The 17,645-nt window shown below is 39.2% G+C and overlaps 1 protein-coding gene across 7 annotated transcripts in view; it reads left to right on the forward strand.

The window, feature by feature from the left end:
• The window catches only part of SOCS6 (suppressor of cytokine signaling 6), a 33,041-nt gene extending 16,236 nt beyond the window's left edge, over positions 1 to 16,805 (forward strand). For 6 of the 7 annotated variants that reach the window (XM_027118751.1, XM_027118752.1, XM_027118753.1 and 3 more), the window contains one exon: positions 12,000 to 16,805. In XM_027118751.1, coding sequence (XP_026974552.1) covers positions 12,129 to 13,736 — 1,608 coding nt within the window. In that variant the 5' untranslated portion in view covers positions 12,000 to 12,128 and the 3' untranslated portion in view covers positions 13,737 to 16,805. The remainder of the gene's footprint in view (positions 1 to 11,999) is intronic. The other variant, XM_027118754.1, reaches the window with a different exon arrangement.
• The last annotated feature ends 840 nt before the right edge of the window (positions 16,806 to 17,645 follow it).

Here is a 17,645-nt window from a genome sequence, read left to right on the forward strand (position 1 = left end):
TTTTGTGTGAACTGTTCCTTTGTATATTTTGCCCGTTTGCTTATAGGATTGTGTGCCTTTCTCTTACTGATTTCTAAGAGCATGGTCTATGTGACAGAAATTAATCCTTGGTCATATGTGTTGGCAGTTTTCCTCCAGTTTGTTTTTTGGCTTTATGCCATTTTTTGGCTATCCAGAAATTTATGCATTTTGCATTGTTACATCTGTCGATCTTTTTCTTTATGGAGTCAAGATTTTATGTTGTGCATAGAAAGTCTTTCTTGCAGTGCAAGTTTTTTAAGAGTTTCCTTCAACTTTCATTTATTTATTTATTTTGTTTACATATTTGATCCTTCTGGAATTTATTTTTACATAAGAAATAAAGTCAGAATCTTCCTTTCCCCACCACTCCCAAATGGTTTTGCAACCTACTCTCATCGTCTCTTTAATAACCCACCTTTCCTCCGGTAGTTCCACCTGTCGTAGTTACAGAGCCTTTCCTATGTGTCTGGTCTGTTTCTTGACTTCCTAGTCCTTGTCCCTCCAGGTTTAAGCGCTCACAGTATGTTCTGACATCCAGTGCAGCTCATCCTCCTTCATTTGTCCTTTAGGATTTTCCTTACTTTTTTCATTGTTTATATGTCAGAGTTAACTTCAATATCATTTTGTCAGGTTTCTGGCAAAGACATCCTTGATGTTTTCATGGGATCTTGAATTAATATTTTGACAGAATTGAATTGTTTTATTGAAGAACAAGATAAGTCTTTCTATATATTTAGATCTCTTATGATCCTTTGAGGAGTTTTAGAGTTTTTCATGAAGTTCTGGACATTTAAAAAATTAATTTCATCTTTTTAAAAACTGTTATAAGTAGAATCTAGTCTTTTATTGTATTTTCTTACCAGCTTTAAAAAAATATAGAATTACTAGTGATTTTTACATATACATTTTGTAAGCAGTTACTTAACTGAGTTTTCTTCTTTCCCCCCTAATAGTTCCTCAGCTGCATCTGTTGTATTTCCAGATATTCATTCAATCATGTCACTTGTAAATAATGACAATTTGTCTCCTCCTTTCCAATATTTATACTTATTTCTTACTCTTGTCTAATTAATTGGCTAATATGTTGAAAATAATGCTAAATAAAGTATTGATAATTGGCATCCTTGTTGCCGGCTTTCAGCATTTCTTCATTGTTCATTATGGCTCATAATTTTGTTATATGTATCGTGTTAAATGTCCATCTATTTCAATTTTACAAAGACTATTTTTGGGGGAAGTCAGAAATTGATGTTATTTTTTCAGATCTTTTTTGTTCTTTATAGCTATGCTCATACGATTTTGCTTCTTTGATCTATGATAAATTATACTAATAAATTTACAAATATACAGCCATGCCAGCCATCCTGGGATGTACCTTATCTAGTTGAATTGTTTCCCCCACTGCTCTGAACATTTGCTGCTGTTTAAGATTTCTGTTTCGGTGTTCGTAAGTGAGATTTTGGTGTTTTGGTTTTTTAGAATTTGTTGTCTCTGTCCAGTTTCGGTATCAGTGTTCTTTTGACTTCAAAAATAAATTTGGGAGCCTTTTTTTTTTTTTCCTTGCTATGCCCTGAAGTAGTTTAGTGAGTATTGGACATATATCTATAGTGACTTGTTACTTTTTCTCCCCAAGGGAAGAGAGGGCCATGGTAGTTCTTGGATAACTTTCTCAGGTTCTTTGACAATTGTCAGCCTCTTTTGGATTCCTCCCTCTTCTGATACAAATTTTGGTAATATATATTTGCCATAAAATTATCCATTTCATCTGAGTTGCAGGTTAATTTTCATAGCATTTCAAAGTACTCTTAACATATTTTGATTTCTCATAGATCCATAGTTATTGCTCTTTCCATTTCTAATTTTGTGTAAACACATTTTCCCTTTTTTCTTGATTATGACAGCCAGTTGTTGTTAGCTTATGCCTTTTTTCATTCTTTTCTATTAGAGGATTTTTCCCCAAAATAATTAGGATTGGTATTTATCAGTTAATGGAAAAACTGCACTGAAGGGCTTCCCTGGTGGCGCAGTGGTTGAGAGTCCGCCTGCTGATGCAGGGGACGCAGGTTTGTGCCCCAGTCCGGGAATATCCCACATGCCGCGGAGCGGTTGGGCCCGTGAGCCATGGCCGCTGAGCCTGCGCGTCCGGAGCCTGTGCTCCACAACGGGAGAGGCCACAACAGTGAGAGGCCTGCGTACTGCAAAAAACCAAAACAAAACAAAAAAAACTGCACTGAAACATACACTCATGTACTTTTAAACATTTTATTTTAAATTAAAAGAAGTAAATATGCACTCTCATTCATTTCCAAGTGTAGGACCAATGTCTTTTCTTTAAATAATCAGTGACTAAAAACTCTTACCAGTTTGAATTATGTCCTCTCCAGCCTTCCATAATGCATCATCTTTGATTTCCAGTTTGGCACTTCTTTTAAGTAAAATTATAATCACACTTGCAAAGCAACCTTCGTACGAAGGCTGAGATATTTTTTGCAGTAACGTTTTCATAGTCCTTTAGAGCGGTTTTGCTTACACCTAATTCCGCAGAAAATTTTTTTAGCCATCTGCATTTATTTAGTGTTTACAAATCGATTAACTTTTTTTGTAGGAAGAACTTTAAAAAAAAAAAAAAAGACTAAGTTCAGAAAAGTTTGGATGAGCATCAGCAATGCCCAGGAACTATTTCAGTTACTGGGGTCTAACAAGTGACCAAGTGATAGTGTTCCTGATCTCAAATAGAATACAAGTAGATATAATTCAGCTGATAGAATAAGAAAATCACAGGAATGCTGAAGAAGAGGAGAATCGGAAAGAGGTGGCTAATAGAAATTTTATGATGTTTTGAAACTTTATGAGGCAGTTGGTTTTAGTGTGTTGTTTTTATGTAACATATGATTGGATTTTAAAAACCAGATCTGAAAGTCTCTTTATTTTTATGGTTGGGTGTATCCCATTCATATTTATTGGCATAACAAACATTGGGACCTAAATTCCATCTTCTGTTATATTGGCCATTGACCTTATTTTCTTTCTTTATATGGTCTGTTTCTTTCCCTCATTTCTGCTTCTCCCTTTATGGAAAGGCTTTAGTAGTCTTTTTTTTATTTTTCCTTTTTTATAAAGGTAATGGCAGGTAGTGACCTGACAGATTCAGGAGCAGTGGAATAGAATTCAAGGAGCTGACCTGGGAGGGCATGAGCCATGTCACGCTCAGAAACTGGCTGGAAATTGAAATGCAGAGAGATGGTTACAACAGTGAACCTCCTATCTTACTGATTTTTAATGTGGATGCTTTGCTTACATTAAAAGTCTTTCTCTTTGTTCTTTTAAACTGTCTTCACAGGTAGTTTAAGCTATCAGTTCTCAAAGTATGGTTTGTGGATCCCCTTTCATAATAATGCTAAAGCATTTGCCTTTTTCACTGTATCGCCATTTTTGCCGAGGGTGCAAAAGCAATGTGAATAAAATTGATGGTGCCTTACCACGAACAAAGCAATGGCACTAACTGTGTAATAGTATTAAACTTTCATAGTAGTCATATGTTCTTCACCTCCAAGCGCTTGTAGTAAGAATAAAATTCCAGCTACCTTTAAGAATGTCATTGATGAAGCTATAAAAATTATTAATTTTATTACATTTTGACCTTGAGTACACACCTTTTCAAAATCCTTATGATGAAATGGAAGTGCGTAGGAAGCACTTGTACCACATGCTAACGAAGGTGCCTTGTGCGAAGCCTTGTGCCATTGTTTGAGTTACTTACTGAACTAGCTGCTCTTTCATGACACACCACTTTTACCTAAAAGAACAATTGACAGACAAACTATGGTTAATCAACTTGAGTGTTCAGTCGATATTTTCTTATAAATGGTCAAAGTAAAGCCTTTCTCTTCACTGACAATATCGTTGCCCATGTTAGATTCAAGCAAAAGTCAGAATTGTGGAAAACTTCTATCTACCACTGTTTGCTTAACTGCTTCCCAGTACTTACAGACTTTTCTGATGAGATCAGTGGTGATATTAAATGTAATTTTTTGATATTGTATAATGAAATAACTAATACATGATGTTAAAAAATCATGCCTGCATAAAGGATTCATTCAAAATGTCACCGAGACCAATGGATTTAAATGTAGTAGAGTAAAAAATTCTTGATATGGCTGTAGATTTCTTAGCACTACTAACTTTTAGGAAACTAGCACTTGATTTTGTTCTAGTATCACAAGAAGACTATCCACAGTTATGAAAAGGTTATTAAATAAAATATCCTCCCCTTTCCAGTTCTATATCTGTAGGAGGTTGGATTTTCTTCTTACACTTTAACTGAAACAACATATTGTAACAGATTGAATGCAAACACAGACGAGTGCAGTTGTCTTGTCAGACAGAGAAAAGATTCACAATAATGTAAAACAGTACTACTTCTCTCACTGAATTTTTGTTTTGGGAAAATGTATTTATTTTTCTTGAAAAATTATTTATGTTAACATGTAATGAGTAAATTGTCATTTAAAAATGAATTAATAAATATTTTTATTAAATCTCTAATTTCTAATAGGGATTAAATGTAACAGAGTAAAGAAATTCTTGATATGGTTTCAGATTTCCCAGGGCAACTAACTATTTTTTTTTTTGCTGTGTTGGGTCTTTGCTGCTGCGCATGGGCTTTCTCTAGTTGCTGCCAGTGGCGGCTACTCTTCGTTGTGGTGCGCAGGTGGCTTCTCTTGCGGAGCACGGGCTCTAGGTGCACGGGCTTCAGTGGTTGTGGCTCGCAGGCTCAGTAGTTGTGGCGCACGGGCTTAGTTGCTCCGTGACATGTGGGATCTTCCCGGACCAGGACTCGAACCCGTATCCTCTGCATTGGCAGGCGGATTCTTAACCACTGCGCTACGACGGAAGCCCAGGGCAACTAACTTTTAAGAAACGATTTCAGTAGATATAACCCACAGAGACAGAGCTTTATTGTGGCCTTCAGTAGTTTTAAAAAGGGCAAAAAGGTCCCAAGACAGGAAAGTTTGGGAACCACTGACTTAAGCATGAGCACGACCAACAGGGCAGCTTGTTATAGGGGAAACGTGAGCTTTGGCGTCAGCATCCAGGTTCAAATTCTGGATCTGCTAGTTTTCCTCGTGGCAAATTATTTAACTTATTTGGGCAAGTTCTAATCTCTCTGAGACTCAGTTTCCTCACTTTTAAAATGGCAATAATAACGCTATTTTGTTTGTTGAAGGTTAGGTAGTTGTTTTGATGTTGTCCTTTAAGTTTTTTCATTTTACAATGGCAAGCATGACTACCTCCAATCATTCCTTAAAAAAGAGATTGTGAAATTATTTGAAGATATTATCTTCTGCCTGTATGGATAAAGTATTCATGTCTAAAACTTCCCCTTGAACCTTTATACACATTTTCAAGTATATGTGTAAACTTAAAATTTTACAATTAGAAAAGCAGTGAAACTAATTCAGAACATTTACTTCGGCATGATGAGACAGATGGTAATCCTATAAAAAGATGGCGTGTATTTTTAGAAGTGCAAACAGAAAAACAGATACTCTTAAAAATTCCAGAGTAATCTTTGCCTAGAAAATGAAGGGAAGAGATAAAAGACCATATGGCCTACTAGAACTTTTTGTAGTTTCTAATGTTTAGGATTGAATTTTGTTTATTGAATGTTATATTAAGTTGCATATGGGTTGGTAGTTGAAAAAGGAATAATTATCAAGTAGATAATTACCAAGTACTTTTACTGTGGTTATCAGTCTTGTTTTCTATGAAATGGATGTGATAGTGGGAAGCAGAACCATTTGAACCCCAGATCTACTAAGGGTAATTTAAATGTAATACTTACCACGTCAGAGGCAGTTACTGGTTCTGCTCTTGAGGCAATTAAATACATCAGCATCAAGTCGCCTGTCATTGTGGGCCAGTGTTCTCATTCATTTTACTTTGTTGTTTATTCAGCAGATATTTATTGAGTGCCTTCTTTGGGCCAGATACAAGCTAGGTGCTGCGATAACATGCTGGGAAAAGAATGGACATAGTCTCTGCTTTTGTGTCAATCATAGTCTGATGGCGTGATAGGTATTAATCGAATAATCATACAAACAGATGTAAGTATACATCCCAGATAAAAATCGTAGGCCAGAGAGGTGTGCAGTATTCTGAGATCATGTAATTGGGGGATTTCACCTGATCAGGAAGAGTAAGGTATGTTCCCTGAGGAACTGACAGATGAGCTGATGTGTGAAGGAATTAGTCAAGGAGGAGAATGGAAAAAAAAAAAAAAAAACACAGTTCAAATGAAAGGAGCAGTATGTTAAGAAGTTGTGTGTTGAGTGAAAATATGGTGAATGTGAATGGAGCAGAAATCATCAAAAATAGCCAGATTGTGTAGAATTTATTGACCATGTTAAGGAGTGTTGTAACATTTTCCCAAATGATGGTGAATTATTGCTTGAGGTGGGGAGTGAGGAAGGTGAAGATGGGCAGGGGATCCGTTCACCATACCTGATTAGGTTTGCATGTCTAGCATTTATTGACTCCTAGTTACTGAGCACCTCCTGTGCCCGTGCTGTGCTCCTGGATGCTTGGGACACATCAGTGAGTAAGGCAGAGTTAATATCCCTACTTTTGTAAAGCTTATGTTCTTTAAAGAGGTGGGAGAGTGACGGAGAACCTACTAAGACAGTTCTGTTGTCTGCCAGGGAAAATGAGTGAGCATGGTAAGCGGGTTTGTGTTGCAGCCTAAATGGCATGATCAGGGCAGGTCTCACTGAGAAAGTGACAGTCCTGAAGACTTGAAAGAAGTGGCGGGGGCGGAGTTGGTTGTGTAATGTTTGCAGCCAGCGCCCAGGCCCTCAATGGCAGCACGTGTCTAGTATTCTCAGAGCACCAGGACGCGAGTGGAGAGGGCAAGGGAAGAGTGGTATAGGAATGGGGGCGTGACATCATGTGCGGCCTTGCAGCCCACTGTAAAGACCTGTTTTTCACTGGGTGAGATGGAAAGCTCTTTCGGGTTTTACTCTTCCTGCAGTTTGGCAGTTGGATTCGAGGAAGACCAGAGTGTATGTGGGCAGGAGATGAGGCTGTTGCCTTCTTATAGGCTGCCTGGATCCTGCAGTGTGTTCTTTCTTATTCAGGCCTCCTTTCCACTTCATGTTCTGAATCTTTCTTCGTCCTCTGAACCTACTTTTCAGAACTTACCTAGTTGTGAATCCCTAAAGCTTGGGCACGTGCTGCAGATGTTTTCCGTGCAACCTCGGGATGAGTCTGTGTGTGTTCCTAGCTGCATTAACTGTGTATACACACCTACACACACACACACACACACACACACACACACACACACACGCGTTTCTAATGACTGGCCTATCCATAAATGGTGGACCCTGAAGGGTTTGAAACGACAACTATTTCCTACCAGAATTGAAATTGAATGTAATTCACTAAAATTATATCACAAAATTGGGGCATTATGAAGAATTGCTTGCAAATGGAAACTAGCTATGAATAAAACCTTTATATGCAGTTGACTCATGTTTGAGTCTCTCCAGTGCTTTATGTTGAACTTGAACTCTCCCCACCCATCCATTGTTAGAAGAATTTTAGAGGCATGCGGCCTGTGAGGAGGACTGGGATAGCCTCCCCGAGATCTCCAAACAGCTCCGCGTGGTTAGCATCTTACTGTTATTCAGAAACTGTTCGTCTGTTTTTCAGATGAGGCAGTTTGAGACCCCTGGGTTCTTTGTGGGCTTTTTTGGTTGGTTTTGTCAACAAAGGTACACTCCTGATGGGTTTGTGTCTGTGTTGGAGAGGATGATGTGTGGTCTCAAAACTGGGAAGTGCATATATAAACTAGACCATGTTCATATTTGAAACCTTTTAGTTCTTCTCATTGCACTTCGAACCAGACCCAGGTACCTTGCCGTGCCTGTCTTGTGCCCACTCATCCTTCACGCCTTGGACTTCGGGCACACTGGGCTTCTCAGTTTTGCATCTGCAATTTCCCACCTCAGGGCCTTTGCACATGCTCTTCCCTCAATCTAGAAAGTTGTTCACTCAGCCTTCCTTTGCACGACTGGCTCCTTCTCATCATTCCAGCCTTAGCCTAAATATTTGGCTGTCAGAGAGGCCTTGGATACGTGTCTTATGTGTTTATGGAGCCTAAAGTAGGAACCCTGGTGTTCTCTGATAGCCTCCCTTTCCTTCATGGTATCTGTCACAGTTACCAACGATTGTCCTCTTTGCTTTACTTGGTTTGTGTCTGCACGGCCCAGGCAGCCTCTCCCAGGAAATGGTGAGTACCGGGACCTTAGGGCCACTGGCTCTGTTACCACTGAGGTGCATTCTTCCCATGTACAGAGTTTTCTCTGAAGACAGAAGACCTTTTTTGTAGGTCAGGACTCCTTTGAGGGTGTGAGGAAAGTGACAGGTAGAGAAAGGAACATAGAGTATTTGGTCTGTGAGTTCAGCAGATTGGCAGAACCACTAAGACCCACTCGTGAATTTTACCCACACGCTAGCATGCAGCTGGTTAGGGTACAGCTAGGAAGCAGAATCAGGAATCACTATGCCCTCCCCTGTGTCTTTATTTACAGTCTGGTCTGACTTAGGGCTTTTAATCGTTGGTCATGTTCATAGTTGACTGCTTAAAGATACTCTATCAGATTGTGTCTGTCCAGTTTCTTCCTATCGTTTTTTTTTCTTTTTTTGAATTTTATTTTGTATACAGCAGGTTCTTATTAGTTATCTGTTTTATACATATTGGTGTACCTGTCGTTTTCTTTCACCCATCTTGGAGCTCACAGATTTCATCTCTTAGTTTTGAATCACACATCTTAACTCCTCTTGGATCCAGTAGAGTATCTTACAAATGGGAGGGGGAAAGGGCAGTAGAAGACTTTATGAAAAGCAGCTTACAAGCAGAAAGGACAGTCTGTAGCACCTACTGTAATATTCTGAGACTGAGGACAACCTTATGTTTCTTTTGGACCTGATGACAGCGTAGTACTTATATAGGTAATGCCATTGTTATGCTACTTTTCACCCAGCCTCAACTTGTGAGATCAAAGATACTTTTTATTTTTAGATGTACTTATACAACTACATGGTACTAAGTATTGGGGGGTGGGATGTAATTTAGTATATTTACTTCCTTCTCTTTACTAGTATTTATTTGGTGGAATTTCTTCAGTAGTTTTCACATGTCTGAACACATACCATGTGAAGTATGGGAGTAGACACCCATTACCCGTATGGTAGAGCTTGCTAACAGATAGACACGTGTTTTTCTGTGTGTCTTTTTTTACGTGGAATTGCCAATCCTTGATCATTTGTAATAATGACTTTTGATTCTTATAGGAGATAGAGTGCTTTATTTTTTTATTAGATCTTTATTGGAGTATAATTGCTTCACAATACTGTGTTAGTTTCTGTTGCACAACAAAGCGAATCAGCCATATGGAGCGCTTTATTTTGATAAGAGGAGATTTAGCCAGTTTTGCACAGTGTGGATTTTTCTATCCATTTACTTGACAGCTAAGGAATATTTATTTGGTATCAAAGAGTTTAAGCAGTGTATATTAAGTATCTAATGATAGTTCCTGGTTAGGAATATAAAAAACGAATAAGACATGGTCTCTATTTTTCAGTACTACAATCTGGTTGGAGAGATAAGACATGAATAGAATACAAGCAGTTCTAAGTCACTGTGTGACATACTGTTAAAGAGGTACAGGTTGAGTATTTGGAGTCCAGAAAAGGGAGGGAACTCCTTTCTGGCTGGGTGATCAGAGAATATTTAAGGAGGAAGTATATTTTTTAAGGAATTCCCTGAAAGGTGGATTAGGAAAGAAGAAGAGAACATTTATCAGGAGGAGCAAAATAGCATAAACGAGGCACAGCAGTAGAAAAACAAAAGGCTTCATAATTAAGATTGAAACTGAACTTTTCTTCTCTTTTTTTATTGAAGTACAGCTGATTTACAATGCTTTAATTTCTGCTGCACAGCAAAGTGATTCAGTTATACATATATACATTCTTTAATATTTTTTTTCCATTATGGTTTACCATAGGATATTAAATATTGTTCCCTATGCTATATAGCAGGATCTTGTTGTTTATCCATTCTATATATAATGGTTTGCATCTGCTAATCCCAGCCTTCCACTCCATCCCTCCCGCAACTCTCTCCTCCTTGGCAACCACAAGTCTGTTCTCTGTGTTCATGAGTCTGTTTCTGTTTCTTAGATAGGTTCATTTGTGTCATATTTTATATTCCACATATAAGTGATATCATATGGTATTTGTCTTTCTCTTTATGACTTACTTTACTTAGTATGATAATCTCAAGTTGCATCCATGTTGCTGTAAATGACATTATTTTGTGCTTTTTTATGACTGAGTACTATTCCATCGTATCTGTGTACCACATCTTCTTTATCCATTCATCTGTTGATGGACACTTAGGTTGCTTCCATGTCTTGGCTATTGTGAATAGTGCTGCTATGAACATAGGGGTGCATGTGTCTTTTTGAATTAGAGTTTTGTCTGGATATGTGCCCAGGAGTGGGATTGCTGGGTCGTATGGTAGTTCTATTTTTAGTTTCTTGAGGACCCTCCATACTGTTCTCCACAGTGGCTGTACCAACTTACATTCCCACCAACAGTGCAGGAGGGTTTCCTTTTTCTCCACACCCTCTCCAGCATTTTTATTTGTAGACTTTTTAGTGTTGGCCGTTGTGACAGATGTGAGGTGGTACCTCAATGTAGTTTTGATTTGCACTTCTCTAATAATTAGAAATCTGAATTAACATTTTATACCATTCCTAGAAAGTCAGCTGGGCCTGACCGTCTATATCGAGCTTTAAATAGATTTACATGCTTGGGTTTGGGAGGCGGTGGGGGTGACGCTCCAGACAGACCAGATACAAGCCATTTTGGATACCGATCCATTGATCTCGTTTATCGAGAATTTGCTGATGTTCGGTTATTATTGTAAACGTTACTTCCTTTGCAACGTCCCTGTTGTTGCGGCAAAACATGTTTGTTTTGTCTGGTTTTCACAGCCTTTGGTTTTATGGATATTGGTAGTTACGTTTTCTTAATATCTGTGTGAACTGATGCCCAGTTTTTTGGTGGACAAAATTGGGTTCATTGCTAGTGAGCCAGAAAATTATCACTTAACACAGGGAGGCTTTTATTAGTCTTCAGGTCACCAATTTCTACCTGTTAAGACAAATAAATGCAGTTTCTACTACTATGATGAGTTGTACTTATCTAGTTGTTAGGAGTGTTCCCTGCAGGTGAAAGTGTTGAAGCTGCAAGTACCCCTCTCGGGGCGCTCTTGGCTGTGCAGGGTACTGGCAACGCGAAGGTGGATGGGCCCTGTTCTCGCTGAACTAACTCATGGCTATAGAAGGACGTTTCTAGGCTTTTCCTAGATAACTCATCACAGATGATGGGACTGCTTTAATTCATTTTTACAGATGTTTGAATATTTAAAAATACGTTATAGCTTGTTGTAGAATCGATGAGGCTTATTACGGATGTGGGGCCTTCTCTGTTGAGTGCTGGCCGTTTGCAGGACACAGGCTGGTAGCCTGGTAGCTGGAGAGGCCGGGGACGGTGTGGATCAGTGTGAAGAGGATGAGTGGCTCTGTTAGAGCTGTGTTAGGAAGTAAGGAACACGAACCGTAATTAGGGTAAAATCAAAGTAAGGTGCAGAAAGGAAAGAGGTAGAGTCGGGGTTGCTCTTTAAGCATTATCAAATATTTGTCCAGTGCTGATCAGGTAGTAGGCAGTGATGCATTGTGCTGTGTGAAATGGAAAAAATATGTCTTAATGGAGCTTACCTTCTTATAAACATACTCAGGCATCCTTGTTCAGAAGCTAAAGGATTGAAAGTGACTAAAGTAAAACTTTTTGTGGAGATATTTTTTAATGTAGCCTTCTAACATTTTTTATTTTTTGCATTTTTTTAGAAAATGGCTCCAAAGGGTAAATGAAGCGGGAAAAATACATAGATGCAGCATTGCGTGCAGCCTCTCCAGATGTTCGAGGATAATATTCCAGAGAGCAGTTGATTCCCTTGGATTAGGTAACTAGTCAGAATGAAGAAGATTAGTCTTAAAACCTTCCGGAAATCTTTCAACTTGAATAAAAGTAAAGAAGAAGCGGATTTTATGGTTGTACAACAACCGTCACTAGCCAGTGACTTTGGAAAAGAGGATTCCTTATTTGGTAGCTGCTATGGGAAAGATATAGCCAGCTGTGATCTCAACAGTGAAGATGAAAAAGGCGGAAAGAGTAGATCAAAAAGTGAAAGCCTAATGGGTACGTTGAAAAGACGGCTGTCTGCGAAACAGAAGCCGAAGGGCAAGGGCGGCGCGCCCTCCGGGGGCTCCGCGGACGAGGACACCTTCTCCTCCTCCTCGGCCCCCATCGTCTTCAAGGACGTGAGGGCGCAGAGGCCCATGAGGTCCACCTCGCTGCGCAGCCACCACTACAGCCCCACGCCGTGGCCCCTGCGCCCCACCGCGTCGGAGGAGACGTGCATCAAGATGGAGGTGAGGGTCAAGGCCCTGGTCCACTCGCCTGGCCCGGGCCCGGCCCTGAACGGCGTGCGCAAGGACTTCCACGACCTCCAGGCCGACACCGCGTGCCAAGAACAGACGAACTCGCTCAAGAGTTCTGAGTCTCAGGATGGGGACCTGCATCTCCACCTGGAAGAACATGTGCCTGTCGTTATCGGACTCGTGCCTCAGGACTACATTCAGTACACTGTGCCTTTGGAGGAGGGGATGTACCCTCTGGAAGGACCGCGCGGCTATTGTCTGGACGGCTCCTCCCCCATGGAAGTCTCCGCGGTCCCTCCTCCAGTGGGAGGGGGCTCCTTCCCCGAAGACGAGAATCAGGTAGACCCAGACCTCGTGGTGGCCCCAGAGATCTTCGTGGACCAGTCGGTGAACGGCTTGCTGATCGGCACCACGGGAGTCGTGCTGCAGAGCCCGAGGGCGAGTCCCGACGACGCCCCGCCACTCTCACCGTTGCTACCTCCCCTGCAGACGAATCAGATCCAAAGGAACTTCGGCGGGCTCGCCGGCTCCGACGCCCACGTGGCCGAAAGTATGCGCTGTCACTTGAATTTCGATCCTAACTCTGCCCCCGGGGTTGCCAGAGTTTATGACTCAGTGCAGAGTAGTGGTCCCATGGTCGTGACAAGCCTTACGGAGGAGCTGAAGAAACTTGCGAAACAGGGATGGTACTGGGGCCCCATCACTCGCTGGGAGGCAGAAGGGAAGCTGGCCAACGTGCCGGATGGCTCTTTCCTCGTTCGGGACAGTTCTGACGACCGCTACCTTTTAAGCTTGAGCTTCCGCTCGCACGGCAAGACCCTTCACACTAGAATCGAACATTCAAATGGTAGGTTTAGCTTTTATGAACAGCCGGACGTGGAAGGACACACGTCTATCGTGGACCTGATCGAGCACTCAGTCAGGGACTCCGAGAACGGGGCCTTCTGTTACTCCCGGTCTCGCCTGCCGGGCTCGGCCACCTACCCCGTCAGGCTGACCAACCCCGTGTCGCGCTTCATGCAGGTGCGCTCCCTGCAGTACCTGTGCCGGTTCGTCATCCGTCAGTACACCAGAATAGACCTGATTCAGAAGCTGCCTCTGCCAAACAAAATGAAGGATTATTTACAGGAGAAGCACTACTGAGAGGCTCTGAGAACCCTGCGTCTTGCACTTGGGGAGGAAGGAAAAGAGATTGGAATACAGTTTACAGACTTTCCATTGCTATCAAAATCTTTTGCTGCCATACTGTTTCAGTTTTATGTGTAAAAGAGTAACCAGTTCGTTTAGGGGTGGGCAAGTGTCGGCAAGGTGTCTTGGGTTTACTTTGGTTCTTTAAAAAGGGAAGTCTTGAGCTTTTAGAAGAGTAAACTATCTTCCATCAGTGTGCAGAATAATCACAATGTGAATTAATCAGATTCTCCTTACCCACCCCGCCCCCAGTCCTTTGCTGCTATCCACTGTGATTTTTATGCATTAAAAGCACATTTCATGTGTATTCAATACTAAGTAAAGTTAAATGAAACTTATAGAATGAACATTGTTATGTCTCTTTCAATGGCCCGTTTTCAAAGATAGTGTTGAGTAAACATAGCCGTGTGATAAGTCACAGAGGTCACACCTACACTGAAAATGATTTTTAATTTCATACTTCAGAAGGATTTATTTAGAATTATGAACTGACATAATCTTGGGTAATGGAACAGAGATCTGCTACATATCTTTTACAACATTCAGTTCTAAATTATTTTAAGGTTGTGCTGTTATGTTGGTTGTGAGAAGTTGGACTTTTCTGTTGCCTTCATTTTCATCTTGTGGTTTGTCTGTTTTAATAAATGGCCTTACAGAATTGTAAAGAAATGTATACCACCAATTTAGAAATTGTTGCCTTTTCTGTCATTAAACTCTGGTACAAATTGGCGTAACATATAAAGACCTAATGGAACTAGAACTATTAAAGAAATACTAGATGATCATAGTTTCCGGTGTTAAGCAGTTTTATTGTTATCTATACTTTCCTTTGGTAAAATGTTTTATCTGTGATTTCTTTAGCTTAGTCAACATTTTCTTGGGTGAACTTGATGTAGAAATGATTTTCATAAATGGACTAGATCCTCTTGCAACATAAAGTTTATATAAAGTTTTAAATTGATTTGAATAGAAAGAAAACACTGTTTTAAAGTTGGGTTTATATTTTTCTTTTATGCAGTCACTATTGAGATGTGCTAGATTTGACCCTTCCTTCCCCCCCACCAAAAAAACAAAAACAAAAAACCAAAAAAACCCAGTGACTTGAGTTGACAAACTGTGGAGATTGTGGAGCACCATGTAAGAACAATATTAAAACCCAATCAGGTGTATGGAAGTGTTTGCCTACCGTATATACTGACCTTTAAAAATAGGTTTTCTATTTGTTTCTTTTTAAGTCCTTAGTAAATTGACATCATTAGTCTTTTCATCTCTTCTGAGTCAGTCCTTTGGGCGGGGGTGGAGTATGTTACCTCCAATACTTTTTATTTTGAAATGCAGTGTTTATTTACTGCATGATTCTTTAGTGTTTCGGAATTGCTCCATCCAGAAGATGTTTCTAGCTACATAACTTTAAAGGAAATGTTTCCCTCTCAGACGAAGCATGTAATTTAAGATATTTCTTCCTTTGTCCCTCGGTTTTCCTATCTCTTACCCCCATTTAAAAACAAGAGTAAAGGTCTCAGATCAAATGTAATAGCGTTGTCATTCAGACATAAACAGTATCCCCATTTTTTTCTCTCTTTGTTTTTTAGAGTCAACTGAGAATTACCAAGAAAAGGCACAATGCCATAGTATCTGTTACGATATTTTGACTTAAAGGGGAAAAGGTACTTAATTTTGGTGGAATGTTTGATTGTACCTTGTGACAAAGACTCCTCTTTCATTTTCTGATATGTTTTCACCTAATAAGATGGAATATGGAGTATACTGTAATAATATAATTTAAGTGTTCATTGTAAGCTATTTGGATTAAGAACTATTACAGAGTTGTAAACTTATCAAATTAATGCAAGACATTTAAACTATTTTTTTGCAAAACTATTTATTTTTAAACAATTTAAAATATATCTAGGGTGAGTTAAAAGTCCCTGTGCATCTATATTAGATGGCAGGTATTGTCACAGAGTCACTGTGTATTAATAATAAATGTTGAGATGGCTTCTCCATGTTTCTAGAAGCATTTACATGTACTCTTTGTGAGATCATGGTGCACAGAGGTCTTTGGACTGCCCTGAACCCCATCTTAATGTGGGCGTAGCCTGTTCCCCACGCCTTCCTCATGATACCATGTGTTTAAGATCTAGCCATTTGGTTTCAAGTTAAGATCATTCTGATTTCCATATAAATGGTTTTAAAATTGTATTTTGTGTTTTTATGGAGGGCAAGTCTTGATACTGTTCTAATTCAGAAAGCCAATCTTTAATGTGCTTTTTTATGTTCATAATATAAAATACTTTTAAGTAAAATGCCCTATTCTAATCCAATTTCAAATTGCTGGGGTCTGATAGTGTATCAGTAAAAATAAAAATATTTGCCAAGAAGTTATTTACAGAGAAAGGAGTGTTGCAATATTTTCTGCTTTTGTTTAAAGAGAACCATTTGGCATATAGGCAGTACAACATAATGTGAAAGACTGGCTTTGTAGGGTAGTAAAACAGGCTGGTTAAAATTGGAAAGGGGAAAAAGAGAAATCATCCTGTAGTTTTGTCTAGGTAGCATTTGGGTGAATTTCTGGATTCTGTTGAATGGTAGCGTAGATGACATGGGCACTACCTGTAAGTCATTTCTTAAATATGTGTTTCTGAAAATCTGAGCTCAAGGCAAGAAAAAGAAGACAAGAAAGCTGTATCTTTCTGCCATAATAAATGAATCAGAGTTGCTTTTTATCAAATATCTCGTCACAGAAACATGATGGAGGCCAGAAGCTATTTCCAGTGTTACTAGGACACTATTATGCAATTTTACAAATAATAAGAAAGCATAGAAAGTACTTGAAAAAGTCTCTTTCTCTTTCTAAGGAAAACTGTTCTGTTTGGTGCAATAATGTGAAAATTTTGGAAGGTCAAAAAATATCACAGGAAACGATCATAGAACTAAAAATAGTTTTTAAGGAAACCAGCTACACAGGGCAACCATCTTGCTGTTAAAGAAAATCATGTGCCAAGAGGCTATATCACTGGCATATAGGAAATAAAACCCAAGTATATACACATGATAATTTCTGAGCCAGTATTACTGAAACAGGATAAAAGTTACTGAAATCTTAGGTAGGTTATATGCAGTGTCTCTACTAGTGCTACCAGTCTGAATATCTTTCTTAACAATGCTTTCAGAAATGCCAATTTTGATCATTGTACATTTCACATTGTATATGAGAGATACTTGCTTTATGAATGATTCAAAGTAACGTATTTTAAATGTTCATGGCTTTTCATCGAATGCGAAGTCGTAATTTGAAAATGAAATCATGCTACCAGCAATAGACAGTTTTGTTGAAAACTCTAATAAGGAACAGTCGCCAGTTCCGTAAATAACTTTAAAATTCTAGAATAAAGTACTGGTACGCTAGTAATCACAAATTCGGTTTCTTTTAATACTTTTTTAATCCTGTAAAGATTTTTTATAAACATCCTTTTTTATTAATCAGTTAAAACATGGCGAATGTGTAGCTGCCGTTTCTGAAAAGTGATCCAAACTCTACATCCAGAGGTGATGAAAAATTCTTATAGAATTTTGTAATAAGTATACATGTTGGGTTCAAGAAATTTTATAGTCGTTGGAGTGCCATGGAATTAATACTTGCAATCCAGATTGCTGTAGTTTACACTTTTCTGTATGTTTCGAATCAGGTGTGTACCATTTGTACTGAGAACACCACAGAATGAATTATCCAAAGTCCATTGATTTTAATACGTGTTTTGGTTTGTAAACAAATTAGAGTAATTTCTTGCACATTTTTGGAAATTAATCGTATAAAGAATTTATGTATCTGCTTCTAGATACAGTGTGTAAATAAAAATTTCG

The sequence above is a fragment of the Aethalodelphis obliquidens genome, unplaced genomic scaffold (genome assembly GCF_003676395.1).
Source record: "Aethalodelphis obliquidens isolate GAN/ISIS:26980383/991018 unplaced genomic scaffold, ASM367639v1 scaffold19, whole genome shotgun sequence".
Lineage (NCBI taxonomy): Eukaryota > Metazoa > Chordata > Mammalia > Artiodactyla > Delphinidae > Aethalodelphis > Aethalodelphis obliquidens.